This window comes from Etheostoma cragini, chromosome 4 (genome assembly GCF_013103735.1).
Source record: "Etheostoma cragini isolate CJK2018 chromosome 4, CSU_Ecrag_1.0, whole genome shotgun sequence".
NCBI lineage: Eukaryota > Metazoa > Chordata > Actinopteri > Perciformes > Percidae > Etheostoma > Etheostoma cragini.
In genome coordinates this window covers 4076698-4101027 of record NC_048410.1, presented here as the reverse complement: position 1 = coordinate 4101027, position 24330 = coordinate 4076698, and the positions used below count along the sequence as shown (strand labels likewise).

Here is a 24330-nt window from a genome sequence, read left to right as displayed (position 1 = left end):
ACTTCCAGAGGACAAAAACACCAACTTTGACAACCTTTAGATATAGGTTAAAATCTAGTTTGCACTGCATTTGACTAAACCTTAAATACTCATTGTAAAAATATATTTCATCATATCCTTATGTCTCTGTTTTAACATTTTAATTACCCTTTAAATGGTTTTCTCATGCTGTTTTTATTTTATTTTTATTTTTTTACTACTTTCCCTTTAGATTGCCTCTGTGTATGTAATTATTTGTGCATAAAGTGCAGTGCATTGGGTGTCTTTATTCTGTGCACACTGCGGTTGTTCTATCCTATTTCCACTGGGGATAGTTTTTTCACGTCCTCTAGTTCCTGGGGGATTTGCTGACATATTCAGTGAACTATACCCTCACTTTGACCTCCTGTTCATGGAGGTTGCACAGTTGATTTGTGTAAATGTTATTTGTTCTGCCTTGACCTTCCTAGTTGGCTGGCTTGTGTAGATTCCTATCATTATTGTTCTTCATGATATTGGCCTTAAGGAGAAAAGTTCATGACTTATTATTCACAAGGTTGGGTCTAGATTACATGTCTATTTCAACAGATTTTTGCCATCCTCGCATTAAATCTTTCAGACAAATCAGACAGCTGCCACTGCATTTCTTCACTTTCACTATAAACAGCTTGTGATATGTCAAGGCAAACCCTGTGGGTGAGACTGTCCTCAGCCAATTCACTCAGAACCATCCAGATGTAAACAGCAGCACAAACTAATACTAATCGTTTGCCTGTGTTGGTGATAAGGAGACCTTTAACCTGGCAATGAACTGCACAGTGCAAAGAAAATAAACTAATAAAGCCGTGCCAAAATCCTTTAACCAGACTATGCAATGAAAACTTCTGTATTTGTCTCTAAAGGTAATCTTTTTTCTTTTCATTAAGTCTTAAAGACAACTTCTCCTTCTTCTCTTGTAGGTCATGATTTATGCTCAATGGTTCAATCCATTTAATTGTCTTCTACAAGTTAGCGATCTGTAGAATTCTGTGTCAGCCACGTCAACAGCAGGTCAACTAGAACATGTGTTGCATTTTTTAGTTCCTATAGAAACATACATTATTCTTTAGCCTCACAGGCAAGTGTTTGATTGAATTATTTGAAATCATTGATTAATGGCAATGTGAATACCAGCAAGAGGAATACTGTATACATTCAGTAATTCCCTTTTCACCAAAAAACACATCCCACATTTATTTTAAAAAAAAGAAAAAGAAAAAAAGAATCTAGACCACCTCTTTCGTCTGTAAATCACTTAAGGCCTTTTTCTGTTGAATTATAAAAGATAGATGTATTATGAATGCTTGAAAAGTCAGCAGCAGTCAAGAATGTAGGGAGAGATTAGAGTGCACCTGGCTGCTGATTTATGCTGATGCCTCACTCTGCCTCCCATTTACAACTGGCTTTTTGTTTAAAAAAAAGAAGAAATTCAGTAACCTTTTTTTAATTGAACTGAAGATATTAACAGAAAAAAATGAATCTGTATTTGTATTTTTGCACATAAACCTGTTCATTGCTGTGAAAGTTTAAGCACAGAGTTCGACGTTGAGGCATAATAAAAAGCACAGCATTGCTACACCCTGCAGGTTACACTCCGCACTCTCCGTTTACCCATTTATCCCACACTGTGAAATGGAAAGGGTACAGAACCCCCCAGCCAATCAGTGTGTGTGTGTGTGTGGGGGGGGGGGTGATCCTGCAGTTCTCTCTGTATGTTCACATTGATGGGCCTGTATGTGATTTTTCAATCAAGCTGCAAGGAAACCGCCTATGTCTTCTCCGCATAAATAGACTGTCATCTACTTATTATTCTTGTATGAGGGAATATGGGTTTTATTTGACACCCTCTCTTATTTGCTGCCTTTCCATCATCATATGCTGTTTTCTGCAGCTGATGTTCCTGTATATGATGTTGTGCCTTTCCGTCACAATCTATGTTGTTTGGAAAATGGGATGGTAATTTACATGCACTTTTTCATTGAGGATTGGAAACCTGTTTAGCAAGGAGAAAAGTGTGTTGCGGGAGCAGCCCTTATGGGAGATGACAGTAGTTTATTCAAATTGACTTTGGGGATATGAATGCTGAAAAATACCTGTCAAAAAGCATTTGGCGTCTCTTGCTGTGAATGAGCCACCTAGCAAACAGTGGAGGAGTCACAACAGATGAGCCCTGTTAATGTCCCCATTATTCCAACACTGGGGGGATATTAGCAGATTAATTGCACTTGATTATAAATGTGCTCCCTGAATTTTGATTACACTGGAGATGAGCCGTTGCAATTAGGGTTTCCTCCCAACACTACAGATGGTCAGTCAACGCAAAACTTTTGAGCTCATGCTGCGTTCACTTCTGTTTGCCTCTGTAAACCCTGAAGGTATTTCAACTTTTCAACACATCATTGTAACCATTTGCTTTTGAGGTGTTTGGAAAGTAAAACAGAGTATTTTCTCTTATTTGATGTTGTAAGATGTTCTTGGTTTTCACTGTTATTTAAGCTATTTCACCCTTTTTTAGGCATAGAGGGTTTACACCGACGTCAAATTCTGTGCAGTAACCCGGATGAGCACCCATATTGAAGATACTCGGTGTAAACAACTAAACAGAGTACAGTGGAGTATTGTGCACTTTGGATACTTTAAGTGAATGTAGCCATGTCTAAACAACAGGAAAGCATCCAAGATGCAAAGGCATATGGGGAAGGACTTGTACCTGTCTGTAGGCGGCTGTGGCTCAGTGGTAGAGCGGTTGCCTGCCATTCGGAAGGTTGGTGGTTCGATCCCCGCCCCTGCAGTCATTGTCAAAGTGTCCTTGGGCAAGACACTGAACGCCGAGTTGCCCCCGGTGCTGCGCATCGGAGTGTGAATGTGTGTGAATGTTTATCTGATGAGCAGGTGGTACCTTGTACGCCAGCCCCGGCAACAGTGTGTGAATGGTGAATGTTTCCTGTAGATGTAAAAGCGATTTGATACGACTGGAGAAGCGCTATATAAATACAGTACATTTATCACAAAAAAAAGTGGGATATTTTGAGAAATTACATTTTATTGGCGGTGCAGATCCATACGAGTTGGCTCTCTTCTTAGATCCATGACGACCCGGTGATTCTTCCTACAGTTGCATATCCCGATATAGCTAATAAACTACCTGCTTTTCACGCCGAGCCCATGTACAACTGCAGACCTTAAATCCTACAAATGTTTGGAGGCCAAAAACCAGATGGTAGCTATGTGGATGAGTGAAGGAGACGCAGTACCAAGTCATTAACAACCGTTGTGTTGTGAAGGCCAAAGTAAGTAATGCAATAACGTCTTAAATCAACCTAACCTCATCTGTATGACATCATTGCGATACTCAGGTGTAGCCAAGTTACTCTCACTCGTTGTTTTATCATTTCAAGGAGCCCCAGTTTGCTATCTACACTACCTGTGTGAGTTTGAGCTTTGCCAACCCCAAGCGCCTCCTCTCCTCTGATAACTTCTGGCATTCCTCTCCCTGGTTTTGAATAACTTTTGGAAGTCGATAATATTCCAACGTTTTTTCTTGATCTGACCTATTCCTACAACCTAAAATACGGCAATAATAACCATTTTCCTTGACGACGTTTGGGATCTACTTTAGTGTCCATGCATTGTTGTGATGCAGGGTATCACCAATATGGCGACCTCTGGTCGTGAAAACCTTCTATATTAGCAACATGTGGCATGCCAGTCGTTTTTAAATAAATGCCTCAATAACTAGGGGATGGATTCCTGTTAAATTTATTGCAGACATTTATGTTCCACTGAGAATGAATTGTTATCACTTTGGTGATCCATTAACTTTTTAGATACCTATCAAACTAATACTATTTCCATCAGCCTTGGCTGTGCTTTGTCTTAAGTGCTAATTAGAAAATGTTAGAATGCTAAAACCCTGCTTTAATTAAGATGGTGAAAATATTAAACATCGTACTTGCTTATCATTGGCATGTTAAAATTGTCATTGTGAGCATGTTAACATGCCTTAATTTGCATTAGGATACCCTCAATCCTGCTAAACAATGGATGCATAGCGTGAGCGTGTCAGATGCATGGCGTCCATCCATCCGTCTTCGTCCGCTTATCCGGTAATGGGTCGCTGGGGGGACAGCACCAGCAGGGGACCCCAAACTTCTCTTTCCAGAGCTACATCAACCAACTCCGATTAGGGGGTCACGAGGCATTCCCAGGCCAGGTTGGACATATAATCCCATCACTTATTTCTTGGGTCTTCCTAGGTGGCGTATCCATTTTTATTTGGCTCCTATGTTACCAGGTTAGAGCTTACGCACTGCGTAACACAAGTTTGAATCTGTCAGCGCTATGTCCCGATGGACCTCCCTGTCACCTAACATCAGCAGTGGCAGCAGCAGCAGCAGCAGCGCCACGTCAGACACGTTTCCGGTGTGTAGGACCCAGTGTTACATCCACCCAGCTGACACAAACAGAAACTCCCACACAGCCAGTTTGTAGCCGGCCTCACAGAGCTACTAACATGGCTGCATACACCGGTTGGGTTATGCTTGAATAAAACTATCTTGTATGATGTGTCTTCTGAAAATGTCGGCAGGCAAAGTATTTATAGCTTTTCCGAATGGCAACTCTCAAAGGTGGAGAGTGCAAAGTCTGCCATCATAGAAACCCTCATAGAAAGGGGCAAGACGAGATGATTGTTAGCATAAGAGGATAACAACACACATTTTCCGACAGTTTCTCCTGGAAGACATTCATGGTGTTGCACTCTGTAATAAGGGACCGTCAGGTTTTTATGGGATGGACCATTGGAGGAAAATAGGGGAGGTTCATGTCTTTTTATTCTTTGTTGATGGCAGGGTACTCCAACTCTTTTTAGTATAGTGGGGTGGGTCACCCAACCTTTGCATTCATGAACAGCAAAATTTCAGAGTGGCTTGTTTGTGCGTTATTTTTCCATGTAGCTCCATGTAGCTCTCTCAGTCTCGGTCCCCCATCGTTAGCAGATGAGTCCCTCCCTGTTTAGTCAGTCAGACAATTTGAGCTGTAGTTTAGAGACCGTGGGATTGAATAAACTGAAACTGAATAAATCCCTGAATAAAAAAATAATTGTATCCATTAGCATGATTACCGTACTGTTTAGTTAAAAAACGTCCAAAACACAAACGTACAAAAACTTAGCAGACAAGACTTAAGTTTTCTTTTTGAAAAGTCAAAGCTTGCGGACAGCACCAGCCAGAAGGGCATGAGAAGGGAGGTCTTCAGGCTGCAGTCATACCCGACTCAAATATCCTTTTGGTCCCAGTGATTATTTGTGAGATTGTGCAAACAATGGCCTTTTCAAGGCATTTGAGAAGGAAGGACTGGTAGGATGCAAGCTCCCAGAAATGACACTTATCTGAGATTTGGCTTATGTTCAACTTCGGCAGCTATGCTAAAATATACCATGAATTAATGTGAATACTAGTTTACTAGAGGAGTAACTTAGTATTTAAAGTAATGCAGTTATGCAGGAAGTGTGCATTTAATTTCCATACTTTTCCAACAATGTTAGTGGGTAAATCTACTGAAACGGCCATTACATCTTTGCCAAGCGCAAACCAGAACAGAAGGCATCAATAAATTGTTGGGGGGGGCCATGTCTTTTTCCACAATCATTTTTGAGGGTCATGGAAAAATGTATTATTGGCAAAGTCTGGTTTGACCAAAGATCCCAAAACTCCTCGGGTGGCCCCAAAAATCCAAACCAAATCGTCCCTAATAAAACAGAAATAGTTCTGTAAAAAATGCAAGAGGGTTTGTGAAGAAAGATGGATTAAAGGACAAGTCCAAATACTGCCCAAAGTGGGATGGAAGCTGGATTGTTGGTTTTAGAAGTCACAATTCCATTATCGGAAAGGAGTGAGGGGGTTTCCACTTCTAATGGAGTTCTAATGGCCTTTTTAATCTTGTTAAATTAAATTGTTCTCTGGAATTTCATACAATTTAAGAGTTGTCATTGCTTTAGTCATTTTTTGTCTTTTGGATGCACTGTATAAGACAGAAGATAAATCGTGTAATCAGTTACTTGAACCTAAAAACATTCAATTATTTACACTAAAGTCTAGGAGTCATGTTTTTTTCTCCAAGCAAAGCCTTTCTGAAAGCAACTATGTAAATTAAATGTGATATGTGACTCCTGACAGCCATATAGAAAAATAATGAGCAGCCATCTGTCAGTGATCACCAGCAGGCTGCTACAGATGTGCCACCTATGAATATGGTGTTGAGTGCATATTGGATGTATCTGTTGATCAAATTACACAAGGGTTTTCCAGGAGTTTGTCCTTGAAAAAGGTTTGATTTGTTTTTTGGAAAAAAAAGTTGTGTTAAGAAAAGTGTGTAAGAGGAGTTTGGGTTTTGCTGATGAAATCACTTTTCTTGGTTTGATGTTATGAAAAGCAAGGGGACGGAAAAATTGGGCATGGTCATGACACAATTGTTCCAAAATGACCAAATATTACACTGAGGGCTTTTTAAAGGTCCCATGACATGGTGCTTTTTGGATGCTTTTATATAGACCTTAGTGGTCCCCTAATACCATATCTGAAGTCTATTTCCTGAAATTCAGCCTTTTTGCAGAATTACAGCCACTAGAGCCAGTCCCACAATGAGCTTTCCTTAGGACGTACCATTTCTGTGTCTGTAGCTATTGAGGAAGAGAGAGGGTCGGGGGAGGGGTGCAAGGCGGAGGCTCTCCCCTTGTGATCTCATAAGGAGCAAGTTTCCAGATTGGTCCATCTGAGCTTTCCTTTTCTCAAAGGCAGAGCAAGATACCCCAGGGCTCGGTTTATACCTATCAGCATTTCTAGTCACTGGGGGACCATGGGCTGGCTGGGGGAACGCATAGTAATGTTAAAAACCTCATAAAGTGAAATTTTCATGCCATGGGACCTTTAAGCAGAAAGGAATGCAATGCATCGCAAGGTCAGGTTACCTTTGAATACATGATATGAACCGTTGCCTGTGTGTACGTTTTTAGTAAAGGCCTTTGAAACATTTTCCTTTAAAAGTTTGTGCTTGTCTTGAACCTACATGCCTCTGCATCATTGTGTGAATCTCAGCTTGAAGGACTTAGAGGGTGAAGCTTTTCTCTGTTAAATTTGTTTCCAAAATCCCCAGATCACGTGGCCCGTGGCTCTTCGATACCCTCCTCTATGCATTATTCAAGCTCAAATCACTCACTTTGTGTGGAAAACCACAGAGTGTCTATAGCCTACACTCAAGTAGAATACACTCTTACACATTACAACTTCAGACCATTAAAGCTTGAGGGATTCTCCACAGGAGTGGAAGAGGATTGTGAGCATTATTCATGATGGCTGCTGTTTGTGGGAAGACTGGTGAAACTGGCCATGTGAGGCATATGAGCATGCCTCAGAGAGGAGCATGGAGTCACTTGGTAACTGTTAGCCTGCTCTGTTTTCGGCTCGGCCATATGTAATGGTTGTGCAGCTTCTCTGAGTGTTCCCACTTTGAACCACTGTCAGTAAGGCGTATGTTTTGTCTCACACACTTCCTTCAGTTCAGGTTAGCAATCCAACTTGATGTTGCTCAAAGAAAATGATATGATTTAATTTCTTATTCATTTAATCATTAAACAATCTAGGGGTCTTCAGCTTAAAAAGCTCCATCAGACCTTATTTTGCATGGTATTGTTTTCACTTCTCAAAACATCTCTAGGAAAGAGGCTGTGGATGATGGATGGCCCACCAAGCATGTCACTCTGAAACAGGAGACCATGGCAATCTTTTATTGTCAAGCTTTATCATACAGGTCCCTTATTTCCTAATCAGTTCCTAGGAAGTTTCCTGAAAAGGCACTGGTTACACATAGTGAAAATAGGTCAAACTAAACCCAAATAAATACTCAATCATTATTTATTTTCTTCTTGTATGCTGAATTGTATGCTAACCATCAGACAAATTTCATATTTGCTTTTTCACCTGACCTGCTGTGCTGTCTAGGTTACGCAAGCAATTTAAGGAATCAGTTATGTGATAAAAAAGAACACCCTAAAAGGGAGTTGTTCCACGTCACTGTTTAACTAAATGCTTGCTCTTGTGGGAATTACTGCAACTGTTGGTTCTTTGTAAATTATAGACTGTAATCTAGACCTACTCTATCTGCGTCTGGAGATAACTCTTGATATAATTTGATATAAATAAAATTAAATTGAATTATTGTCCTTATAATGACTATAAAAATGAAGTAGTCCTTCAAAGAGAAAAAAATCCAAGGCACTCTTCTTGTAAAAAATGAAAAAGCCTTTTTTTATATTTCTTATTTGCATTAAAAATAGAACTGGGCACTAACCCATGCTTATCGTCACAAAGCAGCCTTCTTACTGGGAAACCTTCTTAAATCGGAAAGGATTCAAAACTATCAAATTTTAGTTTTTTGGGGAATTTCAAACCCTAACAAGACCTTAACTACATGAGGACCAAAACATGGTTAGTACAGTACGAGTGGTTAGACCCACCTTCCTGAGGTGCCACCATGTAGAGCTGAAGATCTTTGCCGAGCTCAGGCTCACGGTTGCGCGATAAAAGGTCATGGTGATGCATTTTGATTAGCGCGAAAATGTATGCTCAGTTGGTGAAACGCAGGTCAGACTCTGGCAGATACGTTTTGGTTGTACCGGCAAAGAACGTTCATCATGAATAAATTATGTTAAAAAAATATAAATTACTCATTCTTGACAAAAGGCAAACGAGCTGTGTGCATTTGCATAATGTTGGGCTGTAAATGGGTTTGGGTTTTTAAAAAGCTGTCAATGTCAGTCTCGGGCCGAATTCTGTCGGGCTCGGGCCATGTTGGGCCTAACTTTTAAGGCCCGATTACAGCTCTACCACCCCGTCTGTCTCAGCATGTTAACATGCTCTGTATCTTGTCTCTGATTGACCCCGTTAAGTGAGTGGGTTACTATCCTCTCCTTTACTATGGCAGCAGGTAACAAGGCTTTATACAAGATGGAAATCAATCAAATTATTCCCAAGAGCCAAGTGTGTGGTTGTGTAACCAACCTTGGTTGTCCATAATCTGTCACAAATGATGACAGAGCATGGTAATAAGGGAGCATATTCCCACCATCATTGTCAGTCAATCCCTGGAGGCAGTAAGAGACTGGGTAGCACAAACCAAAACGGGAGAAGTTCATGTTTGGAAAGCGGCAAATACACCAATCCTGCTGGGGAAATACTAAAGGAGATTAATGTTCATAGTATGTTTCCACGTTGCAGAGATATAGGAGTAAATATTTTTGATTGTGGATTCAAGTATTTCCCTGTAGATCCTTCCTGAGCCTTTTGTTTTCTCCTATTTCCTTCTCACATCATTTAGATTTACTTCCTCAAAACAACTGCAAAACAGAAAAGTGTGTTCCTTACCCTTTATTTTATTTAGTATTTTTATATTCTTCTCCACTTGTTCTGCAAGGTATAGCTGGCCCTGTAGAAAAAAAGTAGACACTGGCCCTTGTATACCTCCTGTGTGTTATTGCCACATTTTTACTGCACCGCCATTGTTCACCACTTAGCCCCAACAATAGAGGACTGGGGCTCTCAGACGCACTTTCATTGTGTATATGACAAAATCTACCAGCTGATAGCATTCTGGCCTGATATCAGAAAACGGCTAGATAAATCACATTGAGGGTGTATGGTGGTGGTGGTGGTTGTGTTTGTGGGGTGTGTGTGCATTGCAGAGGGGAAGGAGGGGGCCAGTACAATGGAGGTATCGAATTCACTCTGGATGAAGACTGCACTGCCGACACTTTCTACATGAATCTATGCCTATCCAGGGATCATTTGCCATGGTTAATTTAGTCTGTGTGCTCAGAGTGGCAATTTCAACCAAGTAATCACAGCACCCCCAAGAGGGGGACAGGTGTTGCACACTCTGAGAACAAAGCCTCTTCCACTCATCTCGCCTCTCTCATGTCCTACCACCTTCCTCCTCGGCTGCTCACAAACACAAGTGTAGATAAGGGATGCTTGCTTTATTCCCTTGCGATGCCATTGTAATGCACTGCAGGCTTGAAAAGAGAGTAGTGACGACTGGAAGCAGTGCTTCCTGCTGTTTGCTGTTTACCTAGCGGTGCGTTTTGGGAATGATTGGGCCGATCGGGGTAAGTTCCAGGCTGAAGGCTGAGCTGGCAGTGACACATGGAGGCTTCTCTGGATGCAGGAGAAACGCGTCGCTGAGCCCCACAGAGACCAGCTCAGGCCAAAACTAATACCAGTTATTGTAGCTGTGCCCCTAGTTTGCTGTGTGCTCTGTTCCATATATCCTTCTATTAACTGAGTCTGACATATCCATAAGGATGATGGACGGGCTTGGCGTTTTGCAAAGCCATTTCCTGTGCTGAATTATAATGCCTGGAAAAGGGGGGCAAAACATTGTCTTTGACCAAATGTGCACGGTGTGTGTTTCAGAGCCGACTGCCATCACCACCCTGCCAACCACCCTGGACATCACCGTGGGGGAGAGTGTGGTCCTGCCCTGTCAAGTGAGCCACGACCCATCCCTGGAGCTCAAGTTCACCTGGTTCTTCAACGAGCAGGTCCTCCACTTCGGGAGCCATGGTGGATTTTTTGAAAAAGTGGGAGGTGTAAGTACATAATCCTTCAAAGTTGGACAGTCTGTAAGGCTACAAGGCCTCTGATTAATAAAGAGGTTGTGTTGTTGTGAGAGCTGTAAAGACAGGTTTCCCATTTACAACGGATGAAGGGATGTATGATGTGCGTGCAGAAAGGTATTTAAAATCAAGTTGCCACAATGTCAAGTCTGACACTGAAACTTTAAATGATCCAATGATCCATTTCTCAGTGTGGCTGTGTTAAGAAATTGGTGTCTTCCGGCGATTTTTGTGCACAGAAACACGAGTAAAGATAAATACCTCATCTGAAGAGTCCATCATGTTTTTTAATCCTCTGTGTCCTCCTTGGCTATTAGCAGCTGTATCATGTGGATGCACCGACAGAATTGTTGTCATTACTTACAATTCCTTGTGGGGGAGACAGAAACAACACAATATAGCTTGCACACTGCCGGCGTGACACACACGTCTCAGGCAACGCTCGAGCCACGCCGAACACCCGTGGAAATAGGTGCTTTTCGAGTGTAATGGAAGCAATTTGAAGAGAATACAAAAAGGTTTTCATCTGTCATTTTGACACGATTATATTAAATATATTGCAAGCTTTATAAGCTTTCAGTCCTCCAACGATGACGTTGTCTAGGAAAAAAGAGACACAACAAAAGAATGTCCTGTCTACTGTCCCAGCTTTTACTAAATAGGAAACAAACCTTATTGAGGTGTGTTGAAGAATGCTCCCTTTATGAGTGTGACTGTGCTCTTCTGCTACATAAAAGACATTGATTTATGTTTCAACCCTCTTCAGAGATTTCAATGAATAAAGGTCAAGAGATGACTGAAGATTCATTGGTACATCAATACTATACCTTTTCTTCTTTTTGCAGGGTCATAATAAATTCAGCCGCAGTGCAGAGGGAATGTTTGAAGTGTATTATTTATCGAAGAAAATTGCTGCCTGTGGTTTATTTTAAAATACAATTTACATACACACCCTGCAACCAGTCTCAGTCAGCCACTGGATACTTTGAAAGGTTTGCAGCTTACATCTTGTCATGTGATACAAGGGCTCATTTTTTCCCAAAAGCAATTCAAGGCTCTTTCAAAAACTGCTTCTAATAAAATAATTTACAGTCTTCTCTCACTAATGAATTGCTATACTGTGTATCTACACTTTGTTTACACTTGATTAAGCTAGCGGTCTCTCCATAGAATTCTTACTGCCATTATGCCACAGCTTTCCGCGTGTTTAATTTATTACAGAACCTGCTCTCTTCTGCTCTGATGAAATGATAATGTAGGAGTGGGAATTGCAATTAGAGATGGAATAAAAGGCTCCCTTAAAGAACTAACTATCAGACTAGCCATTAAGGCTGCTTCTTAACTGACACTCCTCTATTTGTGCAGGCACATTTCTGCAATCAGAGTGACAAAAATAAAGGCATGGAGCGGGCCCAATAAAGAGAAGTGTTTCTGTGTCCTTTTTAGAATATGGAACGAGAGGCTGCATGAGGAATTTTGGATTTATTTTTCAAGATATACACACATGAGAATGAGCTTTCTTCAACTGGTTTTGTTCCCATGTGGCTAAAAAGTCAGTATTGTTCTTGAATTACAATAGCTGGATGCTTTCCATGTTGCTTATGGAACTGTGTGTGTGTGTCTGTGTGTGTGTGTTTGTGTGTGTGTGTTTGTGTGTGTTTGTGTGTGTGTGTGTGTGTGTGTTGAATGACAGCAGCATTCGGCAGGAGACATTATGATTCGTAATATCCAGCTGAGGCATGCAGGGAAGTACACGTGCGCCGTGCAAACGAAGGTGGACAGCATTTCCATTGCTGTCGACTTGGTTGTCAGAGGTAAGTCACGTTCTTTCATGTTCAGTCTGCTTTTGCTTCAACTGACAATAAACATGCTTCAATTCAAAATGACTACTGACCAGATTAGCCCTGTTTAAGGTTTGAAAACAGAATTTTTATCGTTCATCTACTGCTGAAGCAATGAGGAGTTTGTTAGTGATTAATGATTACTGTGACTGGCTGTGCCTCATTGATAAAGACATAAAAGGATAGAACGAAAAGGGAGGCTAATAAAAAAATTCTTTCTTCAAGGTTTAAAGGAAATTTACTGTCTAATTATACCCAATAGCTCCCAAAGGTTTCGCTGACTCCGCTACAGTAGCTGCAGGTGCTAAAATCATTGCAACTCTTTCCACCATGTTCCCATCTCTTCCCAATTTACATTTCCTCCGTCTGTCTCTCTATCTTTCTCTCCTCTTTGCTGGCTTTGCCATCTATCAGGTCCCCCGGGGCCCCCTACCAGCATCCATGTAGACGAAATCACTGATACCACAGCCTCTCTGTCCTGGAGGCCTGGTCCTGATAATCACAGTCCAATTACGGCATATACCATCCAGGCCAGGACGCCATTTTCCCTCGGGTGGCAGGCTGTCACCACAGGTAAGCTCTCTCCATCCAGCCGTGGCCTCCTCCAGTCACATGGAGGGGGCCGCTCTTCATTCTGCCTCGCCTGTGAGAATATTGAAGATGTCATTTTTACCCCAGCCCCAAACGGTACGCAATTGTAGCATGACCATTGACCGCCAGTTTATCGGACTCCTGGGATTCGTGGATACGTGGATCTCATCATGATGAAGCTTGTTGCCAAGGCTGTAATTTGATAGTGCAGTTAAGTGATAGCGGCGGTGTAATTTTCCCCCACTTCCTCTTTTAATGGGGCTCAGCATTCACGCATGATTGGTAGAATGTGCATTTATGTCATACTATATACCTTGTTCTATTGATATTTTTGTGAATTAAGGACACTTAGATCTGAGATGGTTTTACTGGCCCCATTGATTTACCACATCAGGATAATATATTTGAAACCTAAATACATTAGGACCTGGCAGGTAGACAGAGCTCCTCCTTCAACAGAAGTAATGGACTTTTTTTCATTTCTAGTGGAATCGTCTCTCTTTTTTCTATATGTTGTGTATCATTGGGATTTTTATGCTTTGCTATAAAACCAGCAACAGACACACACGTCTTACTAGAGAGCTAAAGGAATATCAGTATGTTAGTATATCCAGTGTTGTGTAGTGCATTTCTTTATACAAGTGATTTGTCTATTTATTTATTTTTAGTTAAGGTGCTGACATACCTAGGAGATTGTCGTGTAGGGTTGGGTATTGTTTTAATTTTAAAACCAACAAATGAATGATAGAAAGGCTTTATTTATATATATTTTTTTAATTGAAAATTATTTAAATTTAACATTATATTGACATTTTACAGTAATTACATTTATAAGAAGTAAACCTAAGCAGATATACTATTAACAGCTAGCTAGCTAACGGTAGACTAAAGAGAAAGCGTGATATTTTTACGTCCGTCTCGGAGCGACGGAGGGAAAACATTTCAACCGAAATGAGGAACCAAAATGTATCTATCTATCCGGTCTGATTCCTACCGATTGCCTTAATAACCTAACCACGCACCGGCGCTACTCGTTGGCCCCGGTTAGCCCTTGTCTGCTTTTTTCAGCCGAATGATTATTGGAAAGATATTTCCTCTCAAGCAGGTGCAGAACGTACTAGTTGGCCATCAAATGTAGTCTTTGGTGTGTTCAAGTGCAATTCTTTTGGCCAAGACAATGGCGACGAGAGGAGATGCCAGACAAAGCCAGAGTGGGGCTTTCGTAGCCACTAATGTCTTGGTTTCTGCTTGGTGTGTCAGTACCTTTAACGTGTGTATTATGTGTCCTTGTGAGGGATTACACCTGTCCTATGTACCTGTGGTGGAGTCCTACCAGGTCTGTCAGCCTGGAGGACACCGCTGCTGCTGATGCTAAGCTGACACGCACAAATACACACACACAAAAAAACACACACACACGCATAAACACACACACACACGCACAAACACACACACGCACAAATACACATCCACACACATACACACGCATACACAAAGTGTTTGTTATACTGAAGGGGTCACTCTGTGTTTTATGTCAGTTCCTGAGGTGGTGGGGGGCCACCGGATGACAGCTACAGTAATAGACCTGAGCCCTTGGGTTGAGTATGAGTTTCGAGTCCTGGCCAGCAACACTATCGGGACCGGCGAGCCCAGCAAGCCATCTAAACAAGCAAGGACGAAGGGCACCTGTATGTACTGCATGAGCATACCAAAACTTTTCTTATGCCTTTTTTAAAGTGTATGTCATGTGTGTTTGTTCTCCCCTTCCAAAACGAATGGGATTTACCTAATTTGTTCCATTTTCTGAAAGGAATGGTTCAAAATGTTATTACAAAGCGTCAGATGAGAAGATTGATACTACTCTCACACATAAGACTGGTATCAATCTTCCTATTAAACCTTTAGCAAGCATTACCAAAAACAAAACCTCAAAGGAAGGTTCCGCAGTTTTGGTACTAGATTTGGTGTTGGGTGTGGTCAGTTCTTTGCCACAAAAAACTGAAATTCCATTCAAATAGAACCTTAAGAAAAGAGATGTCATCTCTAAAAGGTAGCAATCAATAATGTACCCAGAGAGGGCTGGATTCACCAAGGTTAGAGCCTTTGGTATTTTCTGGTATAAAAAGCATCACAGGCTGGCCACGTCTGCAAACACGTCTCAGCTGTGAGACGTTTGCTCATGTCTTAAAGGATTTCAGGATGTTGAAGTTCAAATATGTCAAAAAGTTACCTCTCTCTGCACTGGGGAAGAAGTAACATGGAAAACGATTACAAGTTCCTTTTTAGCTTTGTGTGAAGTCATTAGGACTAAGCTGATCTATCTTCTTCCTCCAGCTCCGAAGGTCACACCAGCTAATGTCAGTGGAGGCGGTGGCAGTCGCTCCGAATTAGTCATCACATGGGAGGTAAGCAAGCTTGCTCAGGACCCCCTCACCCATGGAGGAGGGAGCCAGGCATCATTATTCTCTGTTGATCTGGGCCTCTGTTTCATTAATAACAGCTGAACGGCTAAATGTATGGCATTTCATTTTTAAGAACAGAGAGGCAATAACTGCTGCTGTCACCCTACGGGTGAGAAAAATGCATTTGAGGTTTCAATAAAATAATTAACCTCAATGATTTCTATAAAATTCCAACATTTTTCAATTTTTTTCCCTTTCTTTAGTTCTCTCTTTTGTTTGCATTTCTTTTATATTTGTTTTCTACAAAGCCCCTGCATATCAGTCCAGCTCCAAAAGCTTCTATTTATTCAAGCTGCTCAAAGTCATCAGCCCCCTGCTGGGAAATGTTTTACAGAATCGGTGTTGATGTTTCAATATGCAAGAGTTCAATTAAAGTCTACCTTTTGATTAGCAAAGCTGCAATTCTGCCTCAGCCTTTAACATTGGGCTTCAGACCTGACAGTGGCAGTAGTGCAGAATGCCTTGAACTAATGTCAAATGGGCTTAACCCCCCTGAAATTATTATTATAAAAAGAGAAATCTTCCACTGCGATTTCATATCTTGGCCTGACGGTTGCACAAGAGGTGAAGTTTAGTTTAGTTTAGCTGCATATGTAACAAAACACAATAAACATGTATACTAATAATGAAATACATTAGTACAACATACAACAAAAATAGAATCCAAATTGCAGGTGCTAACAGGGACTATGTTTATATTCCAGATTTTTGCCCTTATTCTGAAAAAGACAATATTCCGACCAAGCTGTTTACCTTGCTAATGAAAGAGAATATTCCACTAATATGTTTGTTTGTAAATTTAGTCGTGCAAAACAGGATTTTTTTTTATTGTTTTCCACCATTGGTGGACTTGTTCGACCATGAGAAAACAGCTTTCCTCTTCCATTCCTTCAACCACCTTCTTGAAAAGGATGCTGTTGCTATGTTTGCACATATGCAAAAACCTGTTGATATTAGATAACACTTTACTCATCCCACAGTGGGGAAATTCTCTTATTACAGTAGCAGCCGTTTCCTACAGTAAAAAGCAAAAAACCAGCAAGTAAACACACAAACAACAGGCAAACAACAGACAACCAGCAAAAAAGGTACTGACTGAATGTAAAGTGGCATTAAATAAAAGGTATTGTAAAGTGCAGTTGCTGTAGTACAAAAAATACATTGCAGTGTAAGTAAGTAAGTAAGTGACGTTCAAATTAAACTGAATATGTATTTAAATAATATAGTAAATGTAAGTACCCATTATATAAATGATATTGAACTGTGACCATAAATAATATTGGAAAAGTAAGTACTTGTAATGGAAAAATATAAATACAGTTAATAAAGATATATAGAGAGTGTGTGGAGTAATTGAAAAACAGAAACTACAACATTTTCATGTAGTGCAGTTGTTGTAGAGTGTTATATGCAAGTCTTTCATAATGTTTATAAGTAGCTGTGTTCTTTGCTTTTTAACATTCATCTCTACTGCAGCCGGGCTCACTCAAACTGTTTGCTGGTTGGTTTGTGTACAACAACCATAGCAACACACAGAGCCGACCATAGGCCAGGTCATAAAACTGGCCGTAAACTATTGCAAACTGCGGTGAAAACCCTTATTGAAACAGATCTTCTGAATGCGCTGCATACATGTCTAAAGAATTCCTCTAAAGCCCAAATAATACCAGAATATCCCACATCTCTTAAAGGGGAAGCATTTTTTGTAGCTTAATTTACTTCAACTGTTCAGCTTTGGAGTCATTGGAATGGTTAGATGACTTTGGAATGGTGGTCGACTGCAAAACCACCCTTGCAACTTTCAGCCAGTGGATCTTTTTTGTGCACGTAATAGGTTAACAAAGTGAAAAAAGCCTAAAGTCCTACTTACCAACAGAAAACACTGTTCACCAACTGCTCCAAACCGCTCCATTGTAGTCTAGCGTTTATGACCTTTACTAACTTTGTAACACACGTTATAATCCACGCCTAGGATAGGAAGCACACAAAGATGCAAAGAACAAGTCATTATTATTAAGGAACAAGAGTTTTTTCAGAATTGACCCCTGTGAGACACCACATGTCAATCAAAACATAATGACATTGACAATTGTTTTCAATTATTTCAATTACTTCAAATAGAAATTTGAGAGCCATTTGTAACTGAGTTTATCCACTTATAGAAAGCTTCCAAAATCCAAAATCATACTCAAAAATACTCATTATAAACTTTACATGGGCTCACACCAGTTGCGACGCCAAACACACTCTCACACACACATACTGACTCCCACGGTAAAAACAATACCAACATCTCTGTCGCGGTTGGTAAAGATCAGGGGCTTACTACCATATCCATATTGGCAAAAAGATTCCTCGCAGGGCTGAAACAGAAAGCAGAAGTTAAGTTTTTATATGACCATGTATCTAATAGTGGACAAGTTAAGAGGTTAGGTTTATCCATTAGAAGGAAGTCTGCAGTTATGAATGAGTCACCTTATCAGTCTGGACAACAGCTGAGTTTATGGTATCATGCTGAGTGCACTGTACTGTGTAATGGATGTGTCCAGTAATAGTTGTTGTGTGTACTGAGTACAGCATGTTACATGAGGCAAAGCCATTGCCTCAAAAATTGAATGTCATGTCTTTCTTCTTGGTTGAATTTAATTAAAAGTATTTAGTTTCAAGTGCTAAAATAGTTTTTTTTTTTCTGCAGCCGGTTCCAGAGGAGCTACAGAATGGACCAGGTTTCGGCTACGTTTTGGCTTTTCGACCCCACGGTGCCACAGGATGGATGCAGGCTGCCGTACCGTCCGCTGAAGCATCCAGATATGTCTTTAAAAACGAAAGTATCCAGCCCTTCTCTCCTTTCCATGTGAAGGTCGGTGTTTACAACAATGAGGGGGAGGGGCCGTTTGGACCTGTTACCACCATCTACTCTGCTGAGGAAGGTGCGTATCATCACGTCATACACAAAATGTGATGGTGTAGCTATACTTGCTCATCCACCATTAATGCACGAGTACAGTACATGACTAGATCCATCCAGGGTATGAACACTTGCAGCAGTGATCCTGCAGCTAGCGTTTATTTTTTATTTTTATCAGCACTTGCAGACGTCGTCCCCATACTTCTCTCCCTCTGTTGTTCAGATGAAAGAAAAAACTCTGAAACTGTTTTGACGTTACTACTTTGAGGGGTCATCAAAGCTCAGTGTTACTTTTAAAATCATTCATAGTAGAGTCTTTATACATTATTTCCAGAGCCTGGCCGAGCTCCCACCAGGGTCCGTGCCAAGAGCCTCTCCGCATCCGAGATTGAAGTTTCATGGAAAGCTTTGCCCTGGAATGCCAGCAAAAAACGAGTCCTGGGCTATGAGGTGAGCAATGAAATACCCTGTATTCCATGTGTGTGTGTGTGTGTGCGTGTGTGCACGTTTGAGTGAGTGTGTGTGTACATGCCAACTCATGCTGTTGAATCTTGTTCTTTTCTATTATTGATGAGTGTTTCAGGCTCATGCACCTTGGGCATAGGAGATACTAGCTTGCTGCATGCATAATGGTCCAGCCTAGTCCCACGCCTGTGGGTTTAGTTGTGCTCCTCTTGTTGTTTACCTAAGTACTGTAACCACCCTGATTAGCGTACTGATGCAATACTCTAAGGGATAGAACGTTTAGCTTCTAATCCACACAACAAAGCAGTTGCAGACACTGGCTTTTCGCTCAGTTAGTTCTTGTCATTTTAATTCAGCTCATTATTGAAATCCAAGATGTGAACAAAGGCTTTGTTTTCATCCATGGATTGCATAAAGTGCCAGAATTATAAATTGTTGACCACTCAAAGTCAACAAAGGAGTAAGGCCTGAGCAAACCATTCCTGTGAGGACAGACAAATTATATCTGTGCTGTCAAGCGTACCAGCAATTTCAGCCCTGACAATCAGGGTGACAAAGAAAATCTGTTTTCAGCAGAAGTTAATGGCAGGGTGTTTTGAGTATTCTTTTGCATGCTATTCCCGTTATTGTTTGTTTTCCTTTTTTTGTCTTTTGCATATTTGACCTCACTCTTAAACTTAAACCATGACACATGTCGGATGAGCACAACTGATGCTCATAGCTCACGGTGAGCAAAAGGTGCATGAGGTGCCATGCTGCTGAAGCGTGTTTTCAGACCAGTTCACATCTTCCATCCGGTTGAGTTCACATCTCCTGGTTGCCAGTTTGCACTTCATTGACAGGGTGTAACAGAAAGCTTTTAAGGTGTCTGTTGTGTTTACTGCATACGCGTCTGTGGTTCTGCCCTGTTGCTTTTCAGGTGAGGTACTGGAGGAGAAGCGAAAGGGAAGACACAGCCAGTGTGCAAAAGACTGTAGGAAATCAAACATCTACTTTTATCCATGGGGTGAAAGGCAGCACTACGTATTACATCTCAGTGAGGGCGTATAACACTGCTGGAACGGGGCCTCCCAGCAACACAGTCAACGTTACCACCAAGAAACCACGTAAGTTTCAGATCTAATTATAACAATACCGGCCACTCTCTGCCATTGTTTAGCTTTTCTTTAGGGTCAATAATGTGTTTTTGTGCTCTCAGCACCCAGTCAGCCGCCGGTTAAAGTGATGTGGAACACATCAAACTCCAAGATTATATTGAACTGGGAGCAGGTCAAAGCTCTTGAGAATGAGTCAGAGGTCACTGGTTACAAAGTAAGCACTCGCTTGGTTTGATCAGAAAATTGTGTTTGTGTTCTTACTGCTTATATGCCGGACTTTTAACTTGACTTGCACAATTCGTCCTCAGGTGCTGTATAAGAAGAATCGACACAGCCACCCCAACGTCATGGAAACCAACACAACCTCTGTAGAGCTCGCCCTGCCCACTGATGAGGATTATATCATCCAGATAAAGCCATTTGGAGAGGGGGGGGAAGGCAGCAGTAGCAGGCAGATCACCATTCCAAGGATACCAGGTCAGTGGAGAGCTAGTTAGTGCCTCCCTCATGGCTGAGCTGAATAATCCAATCCCCTGCTGCCATCTTGCCAGAACAGATTAGCTATCATCATCTCCAAAGGAACAAAGAGAGTGGGAAAATAATGTGCTACTTGAGACGTTTGTGTAATTATGGCCTCTACGTGATGCCATAATGCAAGCGTTGAATGAAAAGTTGAGCAATTTATTTAGAATACTTTCAATATCTCGTTCCGCTGCTCAAGTAATAGCTTTCAAGCATTTCAGCTTATAATTACTAAAGAAGGCTGAAAAGGCGGCGAATAAATGAAATGGCAAAACTCTGTGTTTTTTCCCCCAACAGCCAACAGACTAACACCCTCGCTCTTTTCAAAACCCTTTCAGGCCCCAACGCAGTCGCCTCAGCATCCAAGGTCTCCACTCTGTCAGCCCTCAGTACAATAGCACTGTCTTTCACAGCGCGGACATCTTTATGACAAACAGCTCCCAGCAGACGTTGCATCTGATGTGGAGACAGCTCTACGGCGGAACGCAAACACAGCCCACTCTGGTGTAACTAGATCCATTCATTTAGATTTTAGAGGCAGAAGGAAGAAATAAATAAAAAAAATACGCCATTGAGATGACAAGGAAGGAGCCCCCTTCAGCACCCAGGCTAAGTAAAGAAGATTGAGCGATGTCGTGACTATGTTGTTACCAAAGCAGCTTTCATAAGAAAAAAAGAAAGAAAAAAGAAAAATGTCTTATATGCATCTTTTTGTATGACATGTTGAGCTTTTATAGATTTTTCTTTCATCAATTTGAAATCAGTCTGGGCTTACTGGAGCGAAAACAATTAAGTGCATGGCAAACAACATCATCAAATGTTCCAGTCTGGAGGGTAACAGTGTGATTTGATTAGTGCACTTTTGATCTTCTGAAATAAGATAATACGTATAGATCAGAGTAGTTTATTTTCTTCAAGTGAATGAACTCTCATCTGCTACAGCCCTATGTTTCTGTTTCTGAAATTTTTTTTACAAATGTGTAACTCGAAGGACTGCATCGAAATGGCTGTTTGTCATTTCTGGTCATCTTAGTACTGAAGAGAGGATTAGCATTTAAAATCCCCTGTCTCTAGACAGCACATGCTAATGCATTACCATACTAGGACAGTCCCAGCAAACTAGGAAAAAAAGTGACCAATCTTTATTTTTATTTTTTTAATGTCATGATTCTCCAGAATGTAAAATAAAAAAATAACTCTGGGTTATCCTCCTACATCACATAATGCTTCTGGCACATTTAAGATAATGCAATACTCACATGTCTTCGTTATCATCCCTCCTGTCCATACTGGCCCTTTGCAGTACGACTACGCTGCAATAGATGGGGCTAACATGAGGCTGTCGTAGTCTAAGTTGGCTAAATCAAGTAGCTCTTTTCCAAAGATATATGTATGTATTTTTTTTTCTTATATATACAAAATCCCCTATTTGTGTTTGTTTCCAAATATTTCCTTGCTGATGAACATCAGAGAGATACAGTCTGGTAGTCCCATGAAAGTTTGTTGCTAGGATAATACAGTGACAATAAAATTCAAAATCTTTTATCAATCCTACAATGGCAAGATTCAATACATACTTACACTACCATGACAAAGATGCCCACTTGAGTTTGCTAACTGAAGAATGCTGAAGCCTCTTATTAGCTTCCGCTGAACTGTAAATGACATTACAAGTGCACTCAGAAGGGATCGCTTTATGGACAGATGAATGATTACAGCGGCCAACAACTCTATCAGTGTATATATGGCACAGGCAAAAAAAAAGAGCCAAACACGCTGAATGCTAATGCATTAGCATACCATGTTTATAGTGCCAGTCCTCTTGGGGAAGGTGATCAAGAAGTCAAAGTCGATGGGGTCCTTAAAGCCATCCACGTGATAATTACTAGACCTTGTTACCAGAAATAGCAGCATGCTGTTTTGGAGGGCATCTCCCCTGGGCTCCTCTACTTTGGCCATTGAGCTGCACCAGTGACCAGACCCTTGTGGCTGTCTCATGCTCCTCATTCTTTCGGTTAGCCCTGTGTCTAGAGCTATTCTTTGCCTTCTGTGTGCCTCATCATATGTTCAAAATCCTCAGGTCCTTAAAGAGCCTTAACTTATCATATGTATATCAAAAACATTAGAAAACATATAGAACTATAAGGCAGCCACGGTAATGTTTACATGCTGCTGTGTTGATAGATACTGTATGTGTTGGGTTTGGGGGGGAGCATCCTTTGTGCAATGCTGAAGATTCCAAGGTTAGTTTGGAAATGGCATTCTGCTGTTTTGCATTGGATATTGGCGATATATGAGGCCTGGTGCATTTTTATAGGTGTGTATTCTTATTAAAAGACAATGCTGCTGTTTTTTTTCCTTTTCCCATAGTCTCTTGATGCCATGTGGGACTGCTGTGCTACTGCAGTCTGTATTTGGCTTGTAATCCAGTTAAGTAGTTTGTACTTTGAAAGGAGGTGTACTGTAGGCTACTGGGTCTTGCTCAGAATCATGCATCAAGAAATGTGTAATATACTGTTTTGTACACTTCAAATCATTTATATATAAAAAAACTTTCTAAAGAAATGATTTAATTGGTTTTTATGTGATAACTCTGTTTCATACTGTAGCTAACTGTTGCTCAGCATGACTGTACTTTGTCCTCTCTCTTCTGTCCATCTGCAAAGTGACTGAATGGCTTTAGGAACATGCAAGGTCCATGCGCCCGATAGGTTTGTGTATACTGTATTTGTTCCATGAACTTGGACTCATGATCAGCCCCATGTCTATGCTTCCGTCAGCCCCTCTAAGATGTACTGGGTCAACTGTCCACATACGCTCTACACAAGGGTTTCCTCTGTTACTGTTTGTTGTTTATACTGTGTTAATAAAGAATATTGATTTATAGAACAATGTCAAGCTCTGTTGGTGCATCCGTCAATACATACGGCCTATGTGAGAACTGATTTATGGAAATAATCTTTGTCATGGCTTTGGCATTTGTTCAGCATCCAACTGAATTAAATGGCACAACATATCTGAACTGAGCTTTTCATTTATTAAAGGTGGACATCCCACTTTTAGTCCCTGGTATGCATCAAGTTCCAAAAAAACAGACTCCTACGCTTACCATAATGCAACATGTGGCCAACTCTTTGAGTCTTCATGCATTGTAAATGGCCACTTCACAGGCTCTTTCTTCAGTCCTAAACAACAACCCCGGTTAACCCTGTATGACATCACTATGACATCATCAGGGATTATTTACGGACTTTACAGTGCAACCCCGGAGCCACCGAAGACGTTATACAACTGGATTAGTAGTACTCCTCATGACTAGTAAACTGAGTTAATGTGTACCATCTGTGTAATGCTCCTTTAAGGAAAAGGGGTAAATCTTCGGTGTAGTTTTTTTTTAACATTCTTTTGATAACATAAAAAATTCTGAAAATATATGGCATTTTCTATGCATGTGAAAAGTCCTTTTATATGTTGAGTGAAGTGAAGCAGATAATACACTAGATGGCAGTAACAGCACACAAAAAAAAAAGTATTTGCTGATTTTGGCCACAAGATGACAGAACAAAACAAGGTAATTTTCCTTTTCTTCCACTACAACAATAATACTACCCATTGCTCTTATATTACAAAAACAATAATTTATTACATGTGATGAATTATGAATGCAATATAAGTTTAAAAAAAATACATTTCCCCACGTTTCACTTCTTCATTTTAGGTAACAAGTCAAAGTGAAATCCCTCACCCCTTTTTTAGA

General features: G+C 40.8%; 1 protein-coding gene across 1 annotated transcript in view; it reads left to right on the top strand.

The window, feature by feature from the left end:
• cntn4 (contactin 4) overlaps positions 1-23462 on the top strand; it is a 140518-nt gene extending 117056 nt beyond the window's left edge. Inside the window, exons 13-23 of the mRNA XM_034868476.1 lie at positions 10485-10660; positions 12381-12501; positions 12943-13101; positions 14658-14807; positions 15454-15524; positions 18277-18511; positions 18824-18939; positions 19874-20060; positions 20153-20265; positions 20360-20528; positions 20912-23462. Of these exons, the coding sequence (XP_034724367.1) occupies positions 10485-10660; positions 12381-12501; positions 12943-13101; positions 14658-14807; positions 15454-15524; positions 18277-18511; positions 18824-18939; positions 19874-20060; positions 20153-20265; positions 20360-20528; positions 20912-21003 (1589 nt within the window). The 3' untranslated portion in view covers positions 21004-23462. The remainder of the gene's footprint in view (positions 1-10484; positions 10661-12380; positions 12502-12942; positions 13102-14657; positions 14808-15453; positions 15525-18276; positions 18512-18823; positions 18940-19873; positions 20061-20152; positions 20266-20359; positions 20529-20911) is intronic.
• Positions 23463-24330: the final 868 nt, after the last annotated feature.